Source organism: Rhineura floridana, chromosome 1, assembly GCF_030035675.1.
Source record: "Rhineura floridana isolate rRhiFlo1 chromosome 1, rRhiFlo1.hap2, whole genome shotgun sequence".
Lineage (NCBI taxonomy): Eukaryota > Metazoa > Chordata > Lepidosauria > Squamata > Rhineuridae > Rhineura > Rhineura floridana.
In genome coordinates, this window is record NC_084480.1 from 173,112,924 (window position 1) to 173,130,681 (window position 17,758).

At 45.0% G+C, this 17,758-nt stretch overlaps 2 protein-coding genes across 29 annotated transcripts in view; both read right to left on the reverse strand.

The window, feature by feature from the left end:
* The window catches only part of LOC133364983 (protocadherin gamma-C3-like), a 303,611-nt gene that overhangs the window by 37,222 nt on the left and 248,631 nt on the right, over nt 1-17,758 (reverse strand). The window contains exon 1 of one of the 28 annotated variants that reach the window (XM_061586389.1): nt 16,362-16,418. The exons of 24 other annotated variants lie outside the window; for them this stretch is intronic. In XM_061586389.1, the coding sequence (XP_061442373.1) occupies nt 16,362-16,400 (39 nt within the window). In that variant the 5' untranslated portion in view covers nt 16,401-16,418. Of the gene's footprint in view, nt 1-3,722; nt 5,892-6,401; nt 6,621-8,994; nt 9,019-16,361; nt 16,419-17,758 lie in introns of those variants that run through there. 3 more of the 28 variants (XM_061586396.1, XM_061586365.1, XM_061586405.1) reach the window with 3 other exon arrangements.
* On the reverse strand, nt 9,119-12,478 carry LOC133375567 (protocadherin gamma-C5-like). The gene is made up of 2 exons (XM_061607320.1): nt 10,028-12,478; nt 9,119-9,229 (listed from the first exon to the last, which is right to left on the reverse strand). The coding sequence occupies exons 1-2, from the start codon at nt 12,476-12,478 to the stop codon at nt 9,119-9,121; spliced, it is 2,562 nt and encodes an 853-aa protein (XP_061463304.1).

The following is a 17,758-nucleotide window of genomic DNA, read 5'->3' on the forward strand; positions in this document are numbered from 1 at the left end:
ATATCAGGAATAATTGGGGGGGGGGGAGAGAGCAGAATTAATTGGTACTGAGAGAGATCTACTCTATTGCCAGTATCTGAAATCCTAATAGAACTTCCTAATTTATATATATTTTAAAACAGGTCAATGTTTAGGCTTTGATTTAATGTCTTCTGTTGCCATTCATCTTTGGAGCTTTGCAATCTATTTCACCCACAGAGATTAAGAATTCCATTTCCCACAACAATAATGATTTCTTTGAAGGCACAACAGAAGACACTATATCAGACTTGATTGTGCTATGTATGCATTTTGTAAATAAGGAAGTATGTAAAATGCCACTATGAACTGCATGTCTGAATGGCTCTTTGTGAGCACAGCTGAAAGACACACTATTGTTGATATACCACTCTCCTTCATTAATCCTTCAGTAATAATGCCCTGTAACAATGGGAAAATGTGCAGGTTTTTTGGATGTATGAATGAATATGTGTTTTAAGTTCCGGGTATAATCAACATCCCATTAAAGCAATGACAAAATGATCCAAATAACTTTGGATTTCTAACAACCCAATGCTGCAGTCCAAACCTCACTTACTGGAAGTAAGTCCAATTAAATTCAATAAGACTTATTTCTGAATAGGCATGGTTAGGACTGTGTTCTTAGCCAGTGTTTCTCCAATGTGATACTGTGTCCCCCTAAAACAGGGGGATCCCAGCAAAGGAGTGGGGGAGAAAGACGAACAATTATGCATGTTTTATTGATTGCAGATCTACTAACACTAAAGGCTTAAAATATCCAGCTGGTTTCAATTGAACAGGTTCCTAAATTTACCTATGCATGTGTATGTGTAAAATTATCTTATATTGTACTATATCTACAGACAAATATACCTCTGCAGACTAAATTTCCAGAGACAAGGGCTGCACAAGTATGAGTTATTCATTGTGAACACTTCTTCAGATGCTTCTATAATTTGGAGAGCTAGAGGCTACAGTAATCAAACCTTGGATCCTAACTTTAAACACCTAAATAAAGACATTTATTTAAATGTATTTTGAACATCCACAGCACTCATTCATTTAAGAAAAGAAACCCTGTAGTTTAGAAAGTTTAGGAAATGGCACCTGTTTATGTAAGTTTCTAAATACGGATTTGGAAAAACTGAACTGCCTTCAAGTCGATCCCGACTTATGGTGACCCTATGAATAGGGTTTTCATGGTAAGCGGTATTCAGAGGTGGTTTACCATTGCCTTCCTCTAAATGTGGATTTAGCCATTCCTAAAATGAAGTTAAGGCTCTGTTTCCAAGTCTCAAAAAGCTTTACAAGGTGGCAAAAGCTAGTATGTGAGAGCTATATACAATAAGGATTGCAAAACAATCAAAATAAAATGCCATGTGTTGTAAAATATTGCATATTATCTTCATACTGCCAGCCAAATTAAGAAGCAAGAAAGAAGCAAAAATGGAATAAGATGCGATAAATTCACTGAACATTTTTAAAAATTACTGCTTTGTAAATTATCCATTGCTGCTTTTCTTAAGTAAGCTGAGCCTACCCCTTTCACTATGGGCTTGCTCCTTCCTGGCCCTTGTGTTAGCTCAATGGGAAATTTTCATTTTTAAAAAATATATTTTATTTTTATTTATTTTATACAAAAATCCAGAAATAGAATATTAAATATGCACCAAAAAGTATTATAGTTAAAAGTATACAGTCTCATTTACAGTCACTACTGGTTCCTACAACTCTTATGCAAAGGGCATGATGCACATGAAACGCCCATTCATTTCAATAGAATGAACTTCTCAGTGAATTATCCCATAGTCATATGTCCCCATGGTGCTTCTTAAGTGCTACTGTGATATCTTAGAATAATGTATTTATTAGACTTATCTATTTTAAACACATATAGACTGCTTTTCGGCAAAGCCCCCATAGTGGCATGTCAAAATTTAAACACACTTAAAATAGCAAAGTAACAGCATCATCTTCACATACTTTCCAAAGTCACTTGTTTATTCATTTATTTATTAGAAGATTTATACTCTGTCTTTTGATTGCATGATCCTCAAGGCAGCTTACAACAGTTTGTAATAATTATGTCCACTTTACAGATGCATTCTCTTTAAGGCAACCCAGGTTCCTGAACTCCTCTCGGTAAATAATATTTCATTATCTCATCATTAAATGAAATGACAGTTGAGTATATTACGCTGAAATTATGATAAATCTTGATTTGCCTGACAGCTGCACAGAATGATAATGGAATAAAATGTAAAGAGCACCTTTAATGAGTTCAGCACAGCAGCCCTCACCAAAGATCCACCCCCCCCTTTAATCTTAAGAAGTTACAATCTCTTCTGGTAAAGGATCCATGAGGCACTTCATGCGCAAACAGATGTACTTAAAGATGCCTCAACTATCTGACAAAGAAACATATACATCCATGCAGTGCCATTTCACTCTTCTTTTGAACCTCAGCTCAAAACCTACTTCTTCCATAAAGCCTTTGGCTTAAGCCTCTAGCTTTGCTCCCCAGCTGAGATGAAACTAGAGTCAGGGTCTATTCAGACCTGGCTTCTTCCCCAAATGTTTGCTGTATATGTGGAGGAGAAGGTCTGAAACAGAGCTCATGTGTAACTGCATCTGCTCTCCTTCATCCCTCACTGAACTTGCCTCCTCCCCCTACTCTGCCTACATTTAGATTCTAAGCTTCTTGTGGTAGGGCTATGGATTTTGCTTTTCTTTATTCTGTTACACTGGTGGCATAATAATAATTGTAATGAGTTTTTAAAAAGCCTGACAAGCAACTAGCAGGCCCCATGTATAAATCTGATTTTATACAGTTATTTTATTATAAATATTTTTATACCACCCTTCAGTCATATTCACAGAGCATCACCCAAACAACCCAGTTGTGAGGGGAGTCCCAGTCAAGCGCAACCCATGCACATGCTTCCATCCCAATTTACCACAGAGCATCCTGAGATTGCTGAACAGACAGCTGTGTGGAAACAAATGAAAGGCCCCCATGAACATTGTAAAACACAGAATCTCTACAAAATGAAGGAAGCCTAAAGTGAAGGAAGCCCCTCACCCAACACACACACACACATCCCTAGCAGATGCAAGTCCTGTTAAATAGGGATTGCAAACAGAAATGTTTTAAGAATCACTTTAGAGTACCTTACCCCATCAGAGGGACTCTGCAAAACACTGCCTGCCTGCTCAAAGGCAAGAATGCTTTCTGCTGTAGTGGAATGACTGAAAGGTTTAACAAAAAAGAATTCTCCCTGTTCAGACATTGGAGAGAGACAAGATTTGTAGTGCTGAGCTCCAGCTCCACCCACTTCAATGTATCTGATAAAGCCTTCTGGATTTTGGCGCCCACTGAAATTTATGGTGGATTTCCTGTCTGTTCGCTTACTACAGCAGCCTGATATGGACCAGCTGGGGACACAGAGGCCAGATTTGAAGCACCTGGCTCCTACAACAGCCAGCATTACACAAGATACCAGAGAGATGGCCACAAGAGAGATGATAAGGTAGAGAGTTAAGCTGGGGGCCCTGGAAGGTGATTTAGGAAGACGGTCCAAGGACTTGGAAAAATCCTGCACAGCATTATCCTCTGAGGAGATCACTAGAACCAATGAGGCTGAGAGAGATGGCACTCCATTATCTTTTACTTCTACCACCAACCTGTGGGACACCCCAGGCTCCCTCAATGCCCGAGTAACCCGGATCTCTCCTGAGTGGCGTTCCACTTTGAACAAGGTGGCCTCATTTGTCTCCTGAAGCAAATTATACGAAAGCCAAGCATTGTGGCCACTGTCAGCATCCACAGCCACCACTTTAGTTACCAGGAATCCAGGTTCCACTGGGAGTAAAACTGAATGGTGAAAGGCAGAGCCTTTGGGAACCTGCGGGTGTACTATCACAGGGGTGTTGTCATTCTGATCCACAACAAACAAATGAAGAGTGGCCGTGCTGCTCAGGGGTGGGAAACCCGAATCCTTCACCTCCACTGCAACTTGAAAGACCTTTTCTTGCTCATAGTCAAGAATCCTGGATGTGTAAATACTGCCGTTCTCTTGGTTGATGTGGAAATAGGTCGAGATGGGCAGGCCATGATTTCCATTGTCTACGATGGAATAAGACAGCTTGGAGTTGACACCTACATCTGGATCTGAAGCTGACAGAGAAAAAACTAGAGTCCCGGGAGATATATTTTCCTCCACGTGGGCCGTGTAGGAAGGGATGGAGAAGGCGGGGGCGTTGTCATTGACATCTGAGACTTGAATAAAGATGTTTTTGTGTGTGGATTTTTGAGGCATCCCAGCATCGGTTGCTTTAATTGTGATATTATATCCAGCAACCTTCTCTCGGTCCAGGGGTCCCTTGGTCACTAGTGAATAATGCCCTTTAAAGGCAGACACCAGTTTAAACGGTATGTGTCTTGTAATCTCCAAGTGGACTTGCCCATTTTCCTCAGAATCATTGTCCTTTGCCTGGATTAGTGCAATGACTGTCCCTGTGGGTGCATCTTCTTGCACTGGACTAGAGAGAGAAGTCAACATAATCTCTGGACTGTTGTCGTTGACATCGACAAGTTCCACTCTGATGTTGCAGTGACCTTCCATAGCAGGGGATCCTTTGTCTTTTATGTAGATGGCTATCTCATAAGCGCTGGCTTCTTCATAATCCAGCAAAGCTTTGGTCCTGATTTCCCCTGTTTGGGGATCCAAGCTAAATAAGTCAAGGAGCTTCAGGGACGCACTATTGCTGGGTTTGAAGAAATACTCCATCTCTCCATTAGGACCTTCATCTAAGTCTGTAACATTGAGCTTTGTTACGACAGTCCCCACCTGGACATTTTCCTCCAAATAAACTTTTGATACCGGTGGCTCACACACTGGGGGGTTGTCATTTGCGTCCAGGACGTGGACTGTCACCTGTGCAGTGCCTGACTGAACAGGATTCCCACTATCCAAAGCTGTCAAGATTAAATGATGGACGGCTGCTTTTTCCCTGTCCAGAAGCTTTTCCAGTACAATTTCAGGCATTTTGACCCCATCCCCCCTAACGTTGATGCTCAAGGCAAAATGTTCACTTGGGCTGAGCTCATAGGTTGCAATAGAGTTGGAGCCCGTGTCTGGGTCTTCTGCCGCTTCCAGGCGTAAACGAGTGCCTGGGTTGGCCACCTCCGTGATTTCTAACGCAACGGCGTCCTTGGGGAACTTGGGGGCGTTGTCATTCACGTCCAGTATCTCCACCTCCACCCGGTTCAGTTGCAAGGGGTTCTCCAGCACCAGCTGAAGAGGGAAAGAGCACGTGGGGCTGGATCTGCACAGCGCTTCCCGGTCGAGCCTCTCGTTGACCAGCAACATGCCGTCCGCCAGGTTCACTTGGAAGTAGTGGCGCATTCCCTCGCTGACCAGCTGCAGGCGGCGAGCAGACAGGCTCCGCACCTCCACTCCCAGGTCCTTGGCCACATTCCCCACCGAGGAGCCCGGAGCCCTGTCCTCCGGGACTGAGTAGCGGATCTGCGCGGGGATGAGACCCGGCAGAGTAAACACGGCAGCCAGGAGCACCAGCAGCTGCCATTGCAAACTCGCTCCGCCGTCCATGCCTGGCTCCTTGGCTCAAGGGGAGAGCAGGTTCCGGCTGCCGCCGCCTCTGCTCCAGGTGTCCAGCCCGGGGGTTCCTTGCCGCCGTCGGAGGCCCCCGCCCCCGCCCCGAGGTCTGCTCGCGTGGGCTCTGGGGTGACCCGAGAGGGGCTGCGCAGCGGCAAGGCGCGGACTGCAGCTGGAGACGGGGGAGGGGGGCGGAGGTGGAAGCGCCGGGATCAGCAGCAGCGCGCTGGCAAAAGGAGCAGCAGAGGAAAGGGGCGCTGAAACGGATACAGACAAGTGACAATTCCCTCTTCGCCCGAGGCAGCAGAGAAGCCCCTTCCCCGAAAACACACGCCGTGGCTCCCCCTCCCCCAGACCCCCCTCCTTCCCAGCACGGCGGAGAGATTTGGAGGACTGGCCCAAGGGAGCCATTGGCCAAAAGAGCTCCCTTGATGACTCTCTTGACGAAAAAACACACACCGAAATCAAAGGTGCAGAACTCAGGCAGGGATAGCTGGTGCCAGCATCTATAACCTAAAAAAAAGGAAAGCGGAGGGGATTTTATCCTCCTGCAACCTCTTCACTCGCCCCCCCCCCCAAAAGAAAGGAAAATTGGAGGCACAAACACAAGGGCTTTGGAGCAGACAGGTGCAATGTAACACAGTGTGCATTAGAGTATGCACTGCTTTCCCCCCATACCGCCACGCCAGGCAGCTCTCCGAGGTGTAGGGAAACCCAAAGCAAATCATGCATAGGGGTCCCACGACTGGAAGAAAATGGGGACACTGCATGGCAAATTCTCACCTTGCTAAAGAAGCTGGGTTTGCTTAGATTGCTGCAAGAGGCTGTCCTAAGAGTCAAATTAGGTTTCATGAATACAAATTCGCTGATGTCCGAGACTGGAGAAAAGCAGGATCTGTATCCACGGGCAGGAGGTCCAGAAGTAGCCACTTGTACTCCAATCATGGCATCTCCAGGGCTCAGCTGATAATGATAATGTCCCACCATGTGATCTGGGGCATCTCCAAGCCCACCAGCTTTGCTTCCACAGCATCTAAAGATGGTAGGTGTTGCACGTGCATCACAGCGGAGGCATCGAACTCCTACGGCCACCAAACCCATCAATGAGATGGTGGAAATTGCTGCCAAGGAGATGATAAGATACACAGTCAATGTGGGAGGTCCCTCACTTTCCACTGAGTGAGCTGTTAAGCCCAGAAAGGCTTCAGGGCTGTTCTCTTCCAAGAGCACAATTACAGTGACTGAAGTGGACATGGAAGGATTGCCCGAGTCTTTGACAACCAGGACAAGCTCCTGGCTAGGACTGTCTAGGTCATGTAATGCTCGCATAGTCCTCATCTCCCCACTGTGAAGGGCCATGCTAAAAAGACTGGGGTCTGTGGCTTGCTCTACATGGTAAGAGAGCCAAGCATTTTGTCCAGAGTCTAAGTCCACTGCCATAATTTTTGTGATTAAGGCATTGGCTGCAGTAGTACGTGGAATCCTGAACTGAACAACAGTATCTTTTCCAGTAGTAAAAGGGAATCGAATCCAGGGTGCATTATCATTCTGATCTAGGAGGTAGATGTGCACCATGGTTCTGTTGCAGAGTGGAGGGGAGCCACCATCACATGCCTCCACTTGGAACTGAAAATGATTGGCATGCTCATAATCAAAGGGGCTCTCTGCAAAAACATCTCCATTTGTTGGGTTGATGGAAATGTACAAGGTCAGATCCTCAACTAATCCTGGCCCTGGGCTAGCCAAAACAGAATAAGACAGACGGGAATTCTGGTCCTTATCAGCATCTGTTGCAGAAACTCTAAGTAGTACCACCCCTACTGGATTGTTCTCTTCTATGATGGCTTCATAAAATGGTCTGTCAAAATGAGGTGGGTTGTCATTGACATCTGCCAGAGTTATGGAAAAAGATGTGTGCTGGGAGAGAGGTGGATTCCCCAGGTCAAAGGCATAGATGGTGACATTGTATTGAGGAGTGCTCTCACGATCTAGCTGCTCACTGGTGAGCAAGGAATACTGATGCTCAAAGTCTTTCCGAAGTTTGAAAGGAAGGTTTCTGGGCAGATCACATTGGACTTTTCCTTGATCCCCAGAGTCTCTATCTTTGACATGGATCACAGCAACCACAGTGCCAGGAGGTGCATCTTCACCCATGGAGCTGGAAAAAGAGGTGAGAATGACTTCAGGTGCATTGTCATTAACATCTGTGACTTCGACCATAACACTGCAATGCTCCTCCATAGTAGGGGAGCCCATGTCCTTAGCCTCCACTTCGATCTCATACACATTGGCCACTTCAAAATCCAGGCTTCCTTGGACATGGATTTCCCCCGTGGTGTCATTGATAGCAAATATCCTACACAAGGCTTCTGAGTTATGACTGCTGAGGGAATACCGTACCTCTCCATTAGATCCTTCATCCAAGTCTGTTGCATTCAGCTTAATCACCAGGGTTCCTGGAGGAGAGTTTTCTACTAAGCGGGTATAATAAGTGGGTTTGTCAAAAACTGGGTGGTTATCATTGGCATCCAGAATGTGGACAGCAATTCGGATTGCACTAGATCTGGGGGATGTGCCGCCATCCTCAGCTGTCAGAATCAAATGGTGGACAGCCATGTGCTCTCTGTCAAGTGCTTTCTCCAGAACTAGCTCTGGAAATTTGGTGCCATCTGTACGTGCCTTCACGTTGAGATTGAAGTTCTCATTGGCGCTGAGGTGATAGGTCTGCAAAGTGTTAGTTCCTATGTCTAAATCCTGTGCATGTGGGATAGGGAAACGGGCCCCCAATGCAGCCAGTTCATAGATCTGCAGAGCTATTGTACTACTTGAGAATTCAGGAGCATTGTCGTTGATATCCAGAATTTCCACTTCGATGCGATAGAACTCCACTGGGTTTTCAATAGCAAGTTTGAGATGCAAAAAACACCGCAGGTTCTGCCCACAGAGCTGCTCTCTGTCTATTCTGTCATTGACTATTATGATTCCAGTGTTCACATTCACAGAGAAATACTGGGAGTCAGAATCAGAAAGCACCTGTAGATTGGCAGCTGCAAGCTTTGTCACATCCATTCCTAAGTCCTTAGCAACATTTCCTACAAAGGCTCCTCGAGTGAGTTCCTCTGGGACAGAGTAACGGATCTGTGCAAAACAGCCACTCAGAAACAGACAGAAAGCAAAGGCATGCAGGAGTCCCAAACGCCAGGCAGGGTTTTCTGTTCTAAGCATCTTTCTGAAATCCACAGCAGGAAGCTCTAAAACTGCAAAGCAGGAGCTATTTATAGCAGACAGTATCTCTTTAACCCCCTGGAGGACACACCACCTATCTCGAAGAAATATGAAATACATGAGAGAAAAAGGGTCTGTGGTCAGTGTTTACCTCTCTCATTCATTGTTTTGGTTCGAGAGAGATTGACAGAGCTGTGGAGGGGAGTGGTACGCGCCGCAGATCTTCAATGTTAACCTCCTGTTCATTGGCTGAGACTGCCTTCCTATTTATCCAATCAGCAGACTGCTTCCCAGGACAGCAACACACGCACCAATCCACGTCTGGAAGTTGCTACTGTGCGAAAAAGGACCGCGTAACCTGCTGTTTTTAACCTAGAGACACCAGGCTAAATGGCAGAAAATGGAAAACAAAGCCCAAAATCTTGCCTGGTTTTGGCTTCCGTACTAGCTATTGGACCCTTAGAAGCATTAGCTGCAAAGAAACATTTACTCTAAAAGCACAGTCTGACTCCTCATATATTATATCCACAAAAGAACAGCTGATTTGTCATTTTTTATGAGCAAAGATAGTTCAATGAATGCTAGCAAACAATAGTTTCCCTTATTCCATTCTAAGCTTCCCAATCAGTTTAACTGTTTCTATGCTACAGGATTCGTATCTAGCTTAAGATTTATTTATTTCAGAATCCTAGTTATGCCCCACCCTTCCAATGTAAAAACTCAGGACAGTGATCAGCATTTTAAAAATTATTATTATTGGAAATATTCTCGGGGGGGGAGGGAAATCTAAGGAAATGTTTAATTGCACAGGGTAAGGACTTTGCTGTTGTAAAAATGTAAAGAGCTGACTTTATGACAAGCACCATCTGAAGGATGATTTTAAATGATCCTTTTATTATTGTCCACATCCCAAATCCAGCCCCTATTCCCCTAGCCCAACTTTCTCTCAGGGCCGCCACCAGTCAAAGGCAGGAAGGGTGTGGGAAGAAATCAGTGTAATTTGGGCCCCTCTCCTGCTTTCTCTTTCCCAAGACATTGGCAAAATGATGCAGGGTTAGGCTATGGAGAAGTAGGTCCCACCCTACTCTGAGAATAGATGAATTAGCCCTCAATCATGTTTCAAAGTGTTACTGGAGACACCAAATTCATTTGGGGGGAAAAAAGAGGACAAAATGCCACCTCACCTGCCTGGAATGGTTCAGTGTATCAGTACGAGATAAGAAAGAGTCAAATTCTCTTGTCAGAGTACTTGATTGAGGATAATCCACAGGCCTCATAAAGGTGAAATCACTTCTGTCCGACCCTGGAGAATAGCTGGCTCTATAACACTGACTCTGAGAGTCTGTGGGCCTGAGTGTAACCTCCATGTATTTCAGTGTGCCATCTGAATTCAGTTGCAGCTTGGGGCTGGATTGTTTGAAAACATCCCTGGCAGGAGTATCACTCAGGCTACAGCAAGAAGAATCTCTGTCTTTTTTATTCCAAAAGCATTTTGCAGACAAGATGATGAACGTAACAAGGGACACAATGCTAATTGCCACCAGTGCAATAATCAGATAGAGGGTCAAGTCAGATTTTTCTTTGGGATGAGTCAGGAAGTCGTGCGATTGAGGCCCTTCCTCAGGTACTTTATCCTCCAGTGAGACCAAGATGGTGACGGTGGTGGACAAAGGTGGTTCTCCATTGTCCTTCACCAGAACAAGGATTTTCTGTGCTGGGAGATCCGTTTCTTGGAAATCTCGAACAGTCCAAATTTCCCCAGTGTAGGGAGCCACTCGGAACAAAGAGGGGTCAGTAGACTGGGGAAGCAAGGAATAAGACAGCCAGGCGTTATGGCCAGAGTCTGCATCCACTGCTGTGATTTTTGTGACCACATAGCCTGCCGGTGCAGACTGAGGGATTCTCTGGAGTGCTGACAATTCCTGGCCAGTCACTGGGTACAAAACAACAGGTGCATTATCATTCTGATCCAGTATGAAGAGGTAGACAGTGACACTGGAGCTCAGCTGGGGTGACCCAGCATCATGCACAATGACGGGGATTTGCAGCACTTGAAGCATCTCATAGTCAAAGGAGTGCTGAGCATAGATGTTCCCATTATCTGGGTTGATGTAAATAAAAGATGAGACTGGAGCATCTTGGATCTGACTTCCTGCCACTGAGTAAGTAAGCCGGGAATTGTCACCCTCGTCAGGATCAGAGGCAACCACAGTGCATAGCAGAGAGCCGGGTGGATTGTTCTCCTTCAAGAAGGAGTTATAGGAATGTTGAGAGAAGTATGGGGCATTATCATTAACATCTGAAATGTTCAGCAAGACAGTGACATCTGTGATTAAAGGTGGGGACCCTGAATCTTGGGCCGTCAGCTTGATAGTGTATTGAGAGACTGTTTCCCTGTCTAGCTTCTCAAATGTAATCAAAGAATAGTGGTTGTCAAAAGATTTAATTTTAAAGGGCAAGTTTGGTGATATTTGTAAGCTCACTTTTCCATTGGCACCTGAATCTTGGTCTCTTACATTGAAAAGCCCCACAACTGTCTCTAAAGGGGTGTTTTCTGGCACTGGGTTTACCAGGGAGGTAAGAAGAACCTCTGGGGGATGGTCATTCTCATCTTCAACTTCAACATGGATAACACAGTGGCCTTCCATTTGTGGAATGCCCTTGTCTCTGGCCCTTACATGAAGTTCATAAAAATGGGATTCTTCAAAATCCACAACTCCTTGGACATGGATCTCACCTGTATGGGGATCCAAGCCAAACAATTTCTGAATGGAATCGGGTGTATGGATTCCAAAGGAATACTGTATTTCCCCATTAGAACCTGCATCAGGGTCAGTTGCATTAAGTTTGAAAAGCAAAGAGCCCACAGGGATGTTCTCCAAAAGACTTATCTTGTACACAGGAAGATCAAATGCAGGCTCATTGTCATTATTATCGAGGACCACAATGGTGAGCTGAGCTGTTCCTGACAGGACAGGTTCCCCCCCATCACAGGCAGTCAGGATGAGCTGGTGTTCTGCTTGTTGCTCTCTATCCAAAGGTTGCTCTAGCACCAGCTCAGGTAAAAGCTTGCCGTCCTTCACGTTCTTTATGTTAAGTGAGAAGTGGGGGTTGGGACTGAGTTGGTAGGCACTGACTGCATTGGACCCCACATCCGCATCATGAGCGCTCTCCAGTGGAAAGCGTGACCCTGTGGTGGCAGACTCTGCTATCCTCAGTACAAGCCTGGGAGTGAGGAAACCAGGGGAATTGTCATTTAAGTCCAGGATCTCTACCTCCAGGTGAAAAAGCTCCAAGGGATTTTCTATCACTACTTGGACTGGCAATAAGCACACCGAGCTTGCTCCGCATAGGGTCTCTCGATCTATTTTTTCATTCACTATCAGAGCACCGTTGGCCAAGTTAACTGCAAAGTATCTCTTGTTCTCCTCAGAGCCCAGCCTCAGCCTGCGACTTGAAAGATCTGCCACTGCTAAGCCCAAGTCCTGAGCCACCTTCCCCACTATGGTCCCCAGCTCCGATTCCTCCACCATGGAATAATGGATCTGTCCTGTAACCAATGCCCGGCTGAACAGCAAAAACAAACCCAGTACTTGCCATTTGAAAGGGGGTTGCCAGGATAATTGTGGCTCCATTTCAGAAAAAGTCCTCTTCCAGAAGGAGTCTTTGTGATATTCCAGTGATAAGGAGGTTCCAGGACCTGGGTGAGTGTTGTTTTTTAAATCCCTCGGTAGTTCCTTCCAAATGAATTAAAGTAGCTTTTGAGCTAGCCTTGCTGCAGCAACAGAGTGTTAGTCAGAGAGTTGAGGGGGTGGATTGGGGGAGGGAAGCTGAATTACAGCCATAGCGACGGAGAAGGAAAGTCAAGGCAGAAAGAGCTGATCCCCCTCCCCCCAAAATCTGGATCAGCACCTGACTAGATGACAGCTCCATCCACTCTCCACCAATGACAACTCCACCGACACTCTTAAAGCGGTTTCAACACACAAAGTTGAGGTGCCAGGACTGATCACCCCCATACTTCACCCCTAAATGTGACTATTCAAGAGGCTGGTTTACCATTGGTTTTGGCAGCTAAGTTTAGCAGCTCAGATTCTTGTTCTCAAGGAAACAGCACGTCCGGGAAGCATAAACAGTACAAATCCTCATTGTTCACATTAGCTAGATTCATTCCATCTCATCTGAATAAAAGACAAACTCTCAGCTGTAGGGAATACAGAACCATAGTCTCCCCAGCTAACAACTGGTCTGATTTTTCACTGGCTATGAAAAAGATATTTGTTACAGCGGAAAAGAGGAAAGATGAGAGGAGAAACTCTTACAGAAAGTGCTTTTGCATTTTGCAAAGTACCTTAAATAAATGTATCTAAAGATTTTAGGCGTTACCAAGGCAAACAGACCCTTTCAGAACATTCATTTTCAAATGCAGGCACAGGAACATCCACCGCACAGTGAAGAATGCATAACCTTCAAAATTGCTTAAGACTTCCCAGCGCCATTCATTTGGCTTTCCAGAATTAGAACATTACAATCAATGCAGCAGTATTTCTAAACAGAACCATTGTAACCAAAAGTCTATGGTGTGGCTTTGAATAGCATTTGTCCTAAGATAGGGTATCCCATTCTTGAAGCATTCCTGACTCTTCACCCTCTTCATTCCCCCTCTCTCCACCAATCTTTCAAAAATATCAGAAGGATAATTATTCTACAACCTCCCCTGGAACATTATTCAACTGTTGAACTTTTTTCTGGCTACAACCCTTTTGCTAATATTTAATCTAAAATCTATGTCCCAGTAGTTTAAAAGCATTACTTTCCCCCAAATATCCACAGGGCGAACAATTGCTACTCTTTCTGAGCTTCTTCTAGGAACGTAGGAACCTGTCTCACACAAAGTCATACCATTGGTCCAGTTATCTACACTGACTGACACTGGCTCACCAGGGTTTCAGGTGGGACTCCTTCCCAACCCTACCTGGAGATGCCGGGGATTGAACTTGGGTCCGTCTCCACACTAGGCAAATCTCTACCACTGAGCTACAGCCCTTAAAGAATAGCATGGATACTGCAATTGCTTCCATAACCAGAGACAGGTTCAAAATCAAAGAGTGCTACATGAAGTGCTTATAGAATAGTATTTCATGCCTCATCTCATTTGATTCTTGGGAAAGACTACTGGCTAGAAGTGTGTCTGTGCTGTTGATATCCTGCTGAGTGACTGGCTCTGAAATCCTCAAATTTCTCCCTTCTGAAAAGTGGGTCTGACCAGGCCTTAGGAAAGTAAAAGAGCATCTTCCCCAATAAAGGCCATAGAAAATTCCATTTTATGGACACTTCATAGCTAAGAATATAAAGGCCAGAGTAGAAAGTCCCGAAATTGCTATCAGAGCAATAATGAGCTTCAAGGTCAGGTGGGATAGCCCATCCCATTTCATGCTGGACTCTCTGAGGTCTGGCATGTCCAGTTTATGCTCACATTCTAGATTAAGAATCAGAGTGGCTGTGGCAGAGAGGGGTGGTTTCCCATTGTTCAAAATCTCTTGGGAAGGGGTGACTTGTTCCAGAATGGCTCGGATAGTTTGGATCTCTCCTGTGAATGCTGATATTTGAAAAGCTTGGTGCTGTGGCTTGCTGCAGCTTATAAAAAATCCATGCATTCTGTCCAGAATCTGCATCCACAGCTGTAACTGGTGACCAAGTAACCTCCTTGTGCAGAAAAAGGGACTGGTTTCTGGGCTAGGACTCCCTTCCTTGTTTTAGGGTAGACAATAAGAGGAGGATTATCATTCTGGTCTATGATGAAGATAGAGACAGTCACATTGGTGCTAAGTGAAGGAGAACCATTATCCTTAGCTTGAATCTGAAAAGTCATATGTTGTGTTTGTTCAGTCAAATGAACAGCCACTGGAGATAGTGCCATTCTCCATGACTTAGATGTAGGAGGAACCAGGGTTTGAATCCCCACACAGCCATGAAGCTCACTGGGTGACCTTGGGCCAGTCACTGCCTCTCAGCCTCATCAACACCCTATTCGTAGGGTTGCCAGAAGTCGGAATCGACTTGAAGGCAGTACATTTATTTTACCACTAAAGAATAAGACAGGTGTGAGTTTTGGCCCAGATCAGGATCAAAGGCGGATACAGAAATTATTGCCATTCCCAGAGCATTGTTCTTTGTTATAAGGGTCTCATATGCAAGCTGTGAGAAGTGGGGTGGGTTATCATTCAGATCAGATAGGTTTACAAGGAAATTTATCTGGCTGGAAAGAAGTGGAGAACCAGAATCTATAGCTATAATCATAACCTTATACTGTGAAATTTCCTCCCCATCTAGAGAGCCGCTGGTGATCAAAGAGTAATGTTTTTTAAATGTAGGTACAATCTGGAAGGGGATATCTGCAGGGAGATGAAGCTGCATTTCTTCATTTTGCCCAGAATCTCCATCACTGACACTGTGAAGCCCTACTATGGTACCTAGGGGAACATCTTCTGGTATGGTGGTAGTGTGGAAAGTGAACCTGATTAGGGGTGCATTATCATTCACATCTGCTACCTCCACTAAAATGTTGCAGTATGTGTCCATGGAAGGTGACCCTTGGCCATGGTCCTCGCATCAATTTCTACAATGTGTCATCTTCATAAGCCACACTTCCCAGGACTCTTGTCTTCCCAGTTTCTTCATTAAGGCTGAACATTTTCTGAAATTTCTGTGGAGTGTGGCTGCTGTAGGAGTAGGAATCCTTCCCATTTGGTTCCCTCATCCTTGTCTGTGGCTTTTAAATGTTCCAGAAGAGCCCCCACTGGAGCATTTTCTAGTAGGCTAACTTTGTACACCAACTGGTTAAAGACAGGTGGATTGTCATTGGCATCTAAAGCTGAAACTAGAATCTGAGCAGTTCCAGATTCAGTAGGAACTCCTCCATCCAGAGCTGTAAGTACCAGGGGGTAAATCTGCTGTTGCTCTCTATCCAGTGCCTTCTCCAGAACCAGTTCAGGTTTGCTGCCACCTTTATGAGTCTTAATGCTGAGAATGAATTGTCCACATGAACTTAGCTGGTAGGTGCTGACTGAATTTGCACCAATGTCCAAATCTTCAGCACCTTCCAGTGGGAAGCAGGCCCCTGGCAGTACAGACTCTGCAATCTCTGAATGGGTGAGACTGGTAAGGAAAACTGGATCATTGTCATTCACATCCAGAAGCTGTACTTCCACACGATGGGAGGGGGCTGTAGGGTTCGCTAGCAGGACCTCTAGAGACAGCAGACAGTGCAAGCTGGGCACACAAAGCTTATCTCGGTCCAGCTGTTCTTTCACTACCAAGCCACCACTCAGAGCCTTGGCTGCAAAGTACTTTTCCGCAGAGCCAACCATGATCTCCCAGGTAACATCCATACCCAAGTCTTTAGCCACATCCCCAACAAAGGCCCCAGCAGCTTAACTCCTCAGGAATGGAATAATGGAGCTGTGTCATCTCTCCAGCACTCTGGAGAGAGACAGAAACCAAAAGCAAAGCTCTTACTTGTGATTGCAGGAGTTGTCTTTCTCCTGGAGATAGCATAATGTGCTATCCTCTTCCTTTGCTGGACTTCTGTCTTCTCCAATTCCAGCACAGCCAAGGAAATAACACAGAATCCTGTTTTCTTGTTTTCTTCAGCTGAGAGAACAGTGCGCCATCTGCATCTTTTATCTGTTTTCCTTCCACAGAAAAAGCAGCAGTGCTTAGTCCATACCGGAATCAAGAGGGGAGGAGCTTTGTTGTCAGTCAAAGCAGATACAGGGTTCCTGAAATCGAGGAAGCTTCTGACTATTTGCAGTGGATTAGCCATTATCTCCCTCCCCAACTCCAGCAATGGTGTGGGGGAGGTCTTAAAGCACCAGCACAAATGTTGAAGAGCTGGAAACCTATTTGCCAGCTGTCAGTGACTGAATTTCCCAAGATAATTATATGAACAATAAATCCTATGTCATTACAAGCTTTTAAATTCATGAATGAATGTCACAAGCATTTAAATTCATAAATGAACATCCTTTGTCCAAAATGTTCAGGGCTATAAGCTAAACCAGTTAACTACAAATTCTGTTGACTTTTTTTATAAAAGGCAATCCCAGTCACTGCACAATTAAGTGATATGCTGCCATTTGCTGAACATAAGATCACTTTAAAAGACCCAAGTTGATTGCCTGAAATTTCTTAAAATGAATGGCATTCAATAACAGAGGCAGGAAAGCACTTCAAAGCTCACTCCCATTATGGCCTTTGTTCTTCAAATGGAATGTACTCTATATTCTCCAAATGAAGTGAACTAGGAAAGTCTATTCACATCTCCAGTCCTTCCCAAAATTTTAGCAGCTTTTTAGCCAATGCATGAAGCAGAATAAAACATGCCATGCCAAAGGAAATCAGAGTCTCTGAACTCAAAAGTCAGGAGGGGCACACTTAACAAGAGTTTTATCAGCAAGAACCTTGTCCCTGAGGCAGAAACAGTTGAAAGTCTGGGACGCTTCCTCCTGCACCAAAGCATGTGACAAGGTGTTTAGCACCTAGGTCTTTAGCAGAGGATACTGCTAATTCTAGCAGTATTCCAGCCTATTCCTGTTGTCTCTCAGACTGTCCCATGGAAGGGCAGCTCCCTCCTAAACAGTGTATTAATCACAAGACACCTAACAAACACCTTCGGTAATGGAGATAAGTAAGAAAAGAGTTAGGGAAGGAATCAGACGAAAGGATCTTTCAAGTGTTGTCATGGAGGACCTCAGTGAGGAGTCAGACGAGCCACACTGCTGTTGAGAGAGTGGTATCCTCTGTCTTCTACTTCCATCACAAAATGGAGCATCTGGATTTGTCCTAGAGGATACTATCTGTGTGGATGGGAAGGTGGACACCTCCTGTATGTGGGATTCCACATTGGAAAAGAA

Excerpts from the sequence above, each read along its gene's own strand:
- LOC133375567 (XM_061607320.1), bottom strand. The coding sequence starts at position 12,478 with ATGGAGCCACAATTATCCTGGCAACCCCCTTTCAAATGGCAAGTACTG. Across the intron at positions 9,230-10,027 it reads CACTGAACCATTCCAGGCAG|CCTGGTGTCTCTAGGTTAAA; the intron begins GTGAGGTGGCAT and ends TCTGCCATTTAG.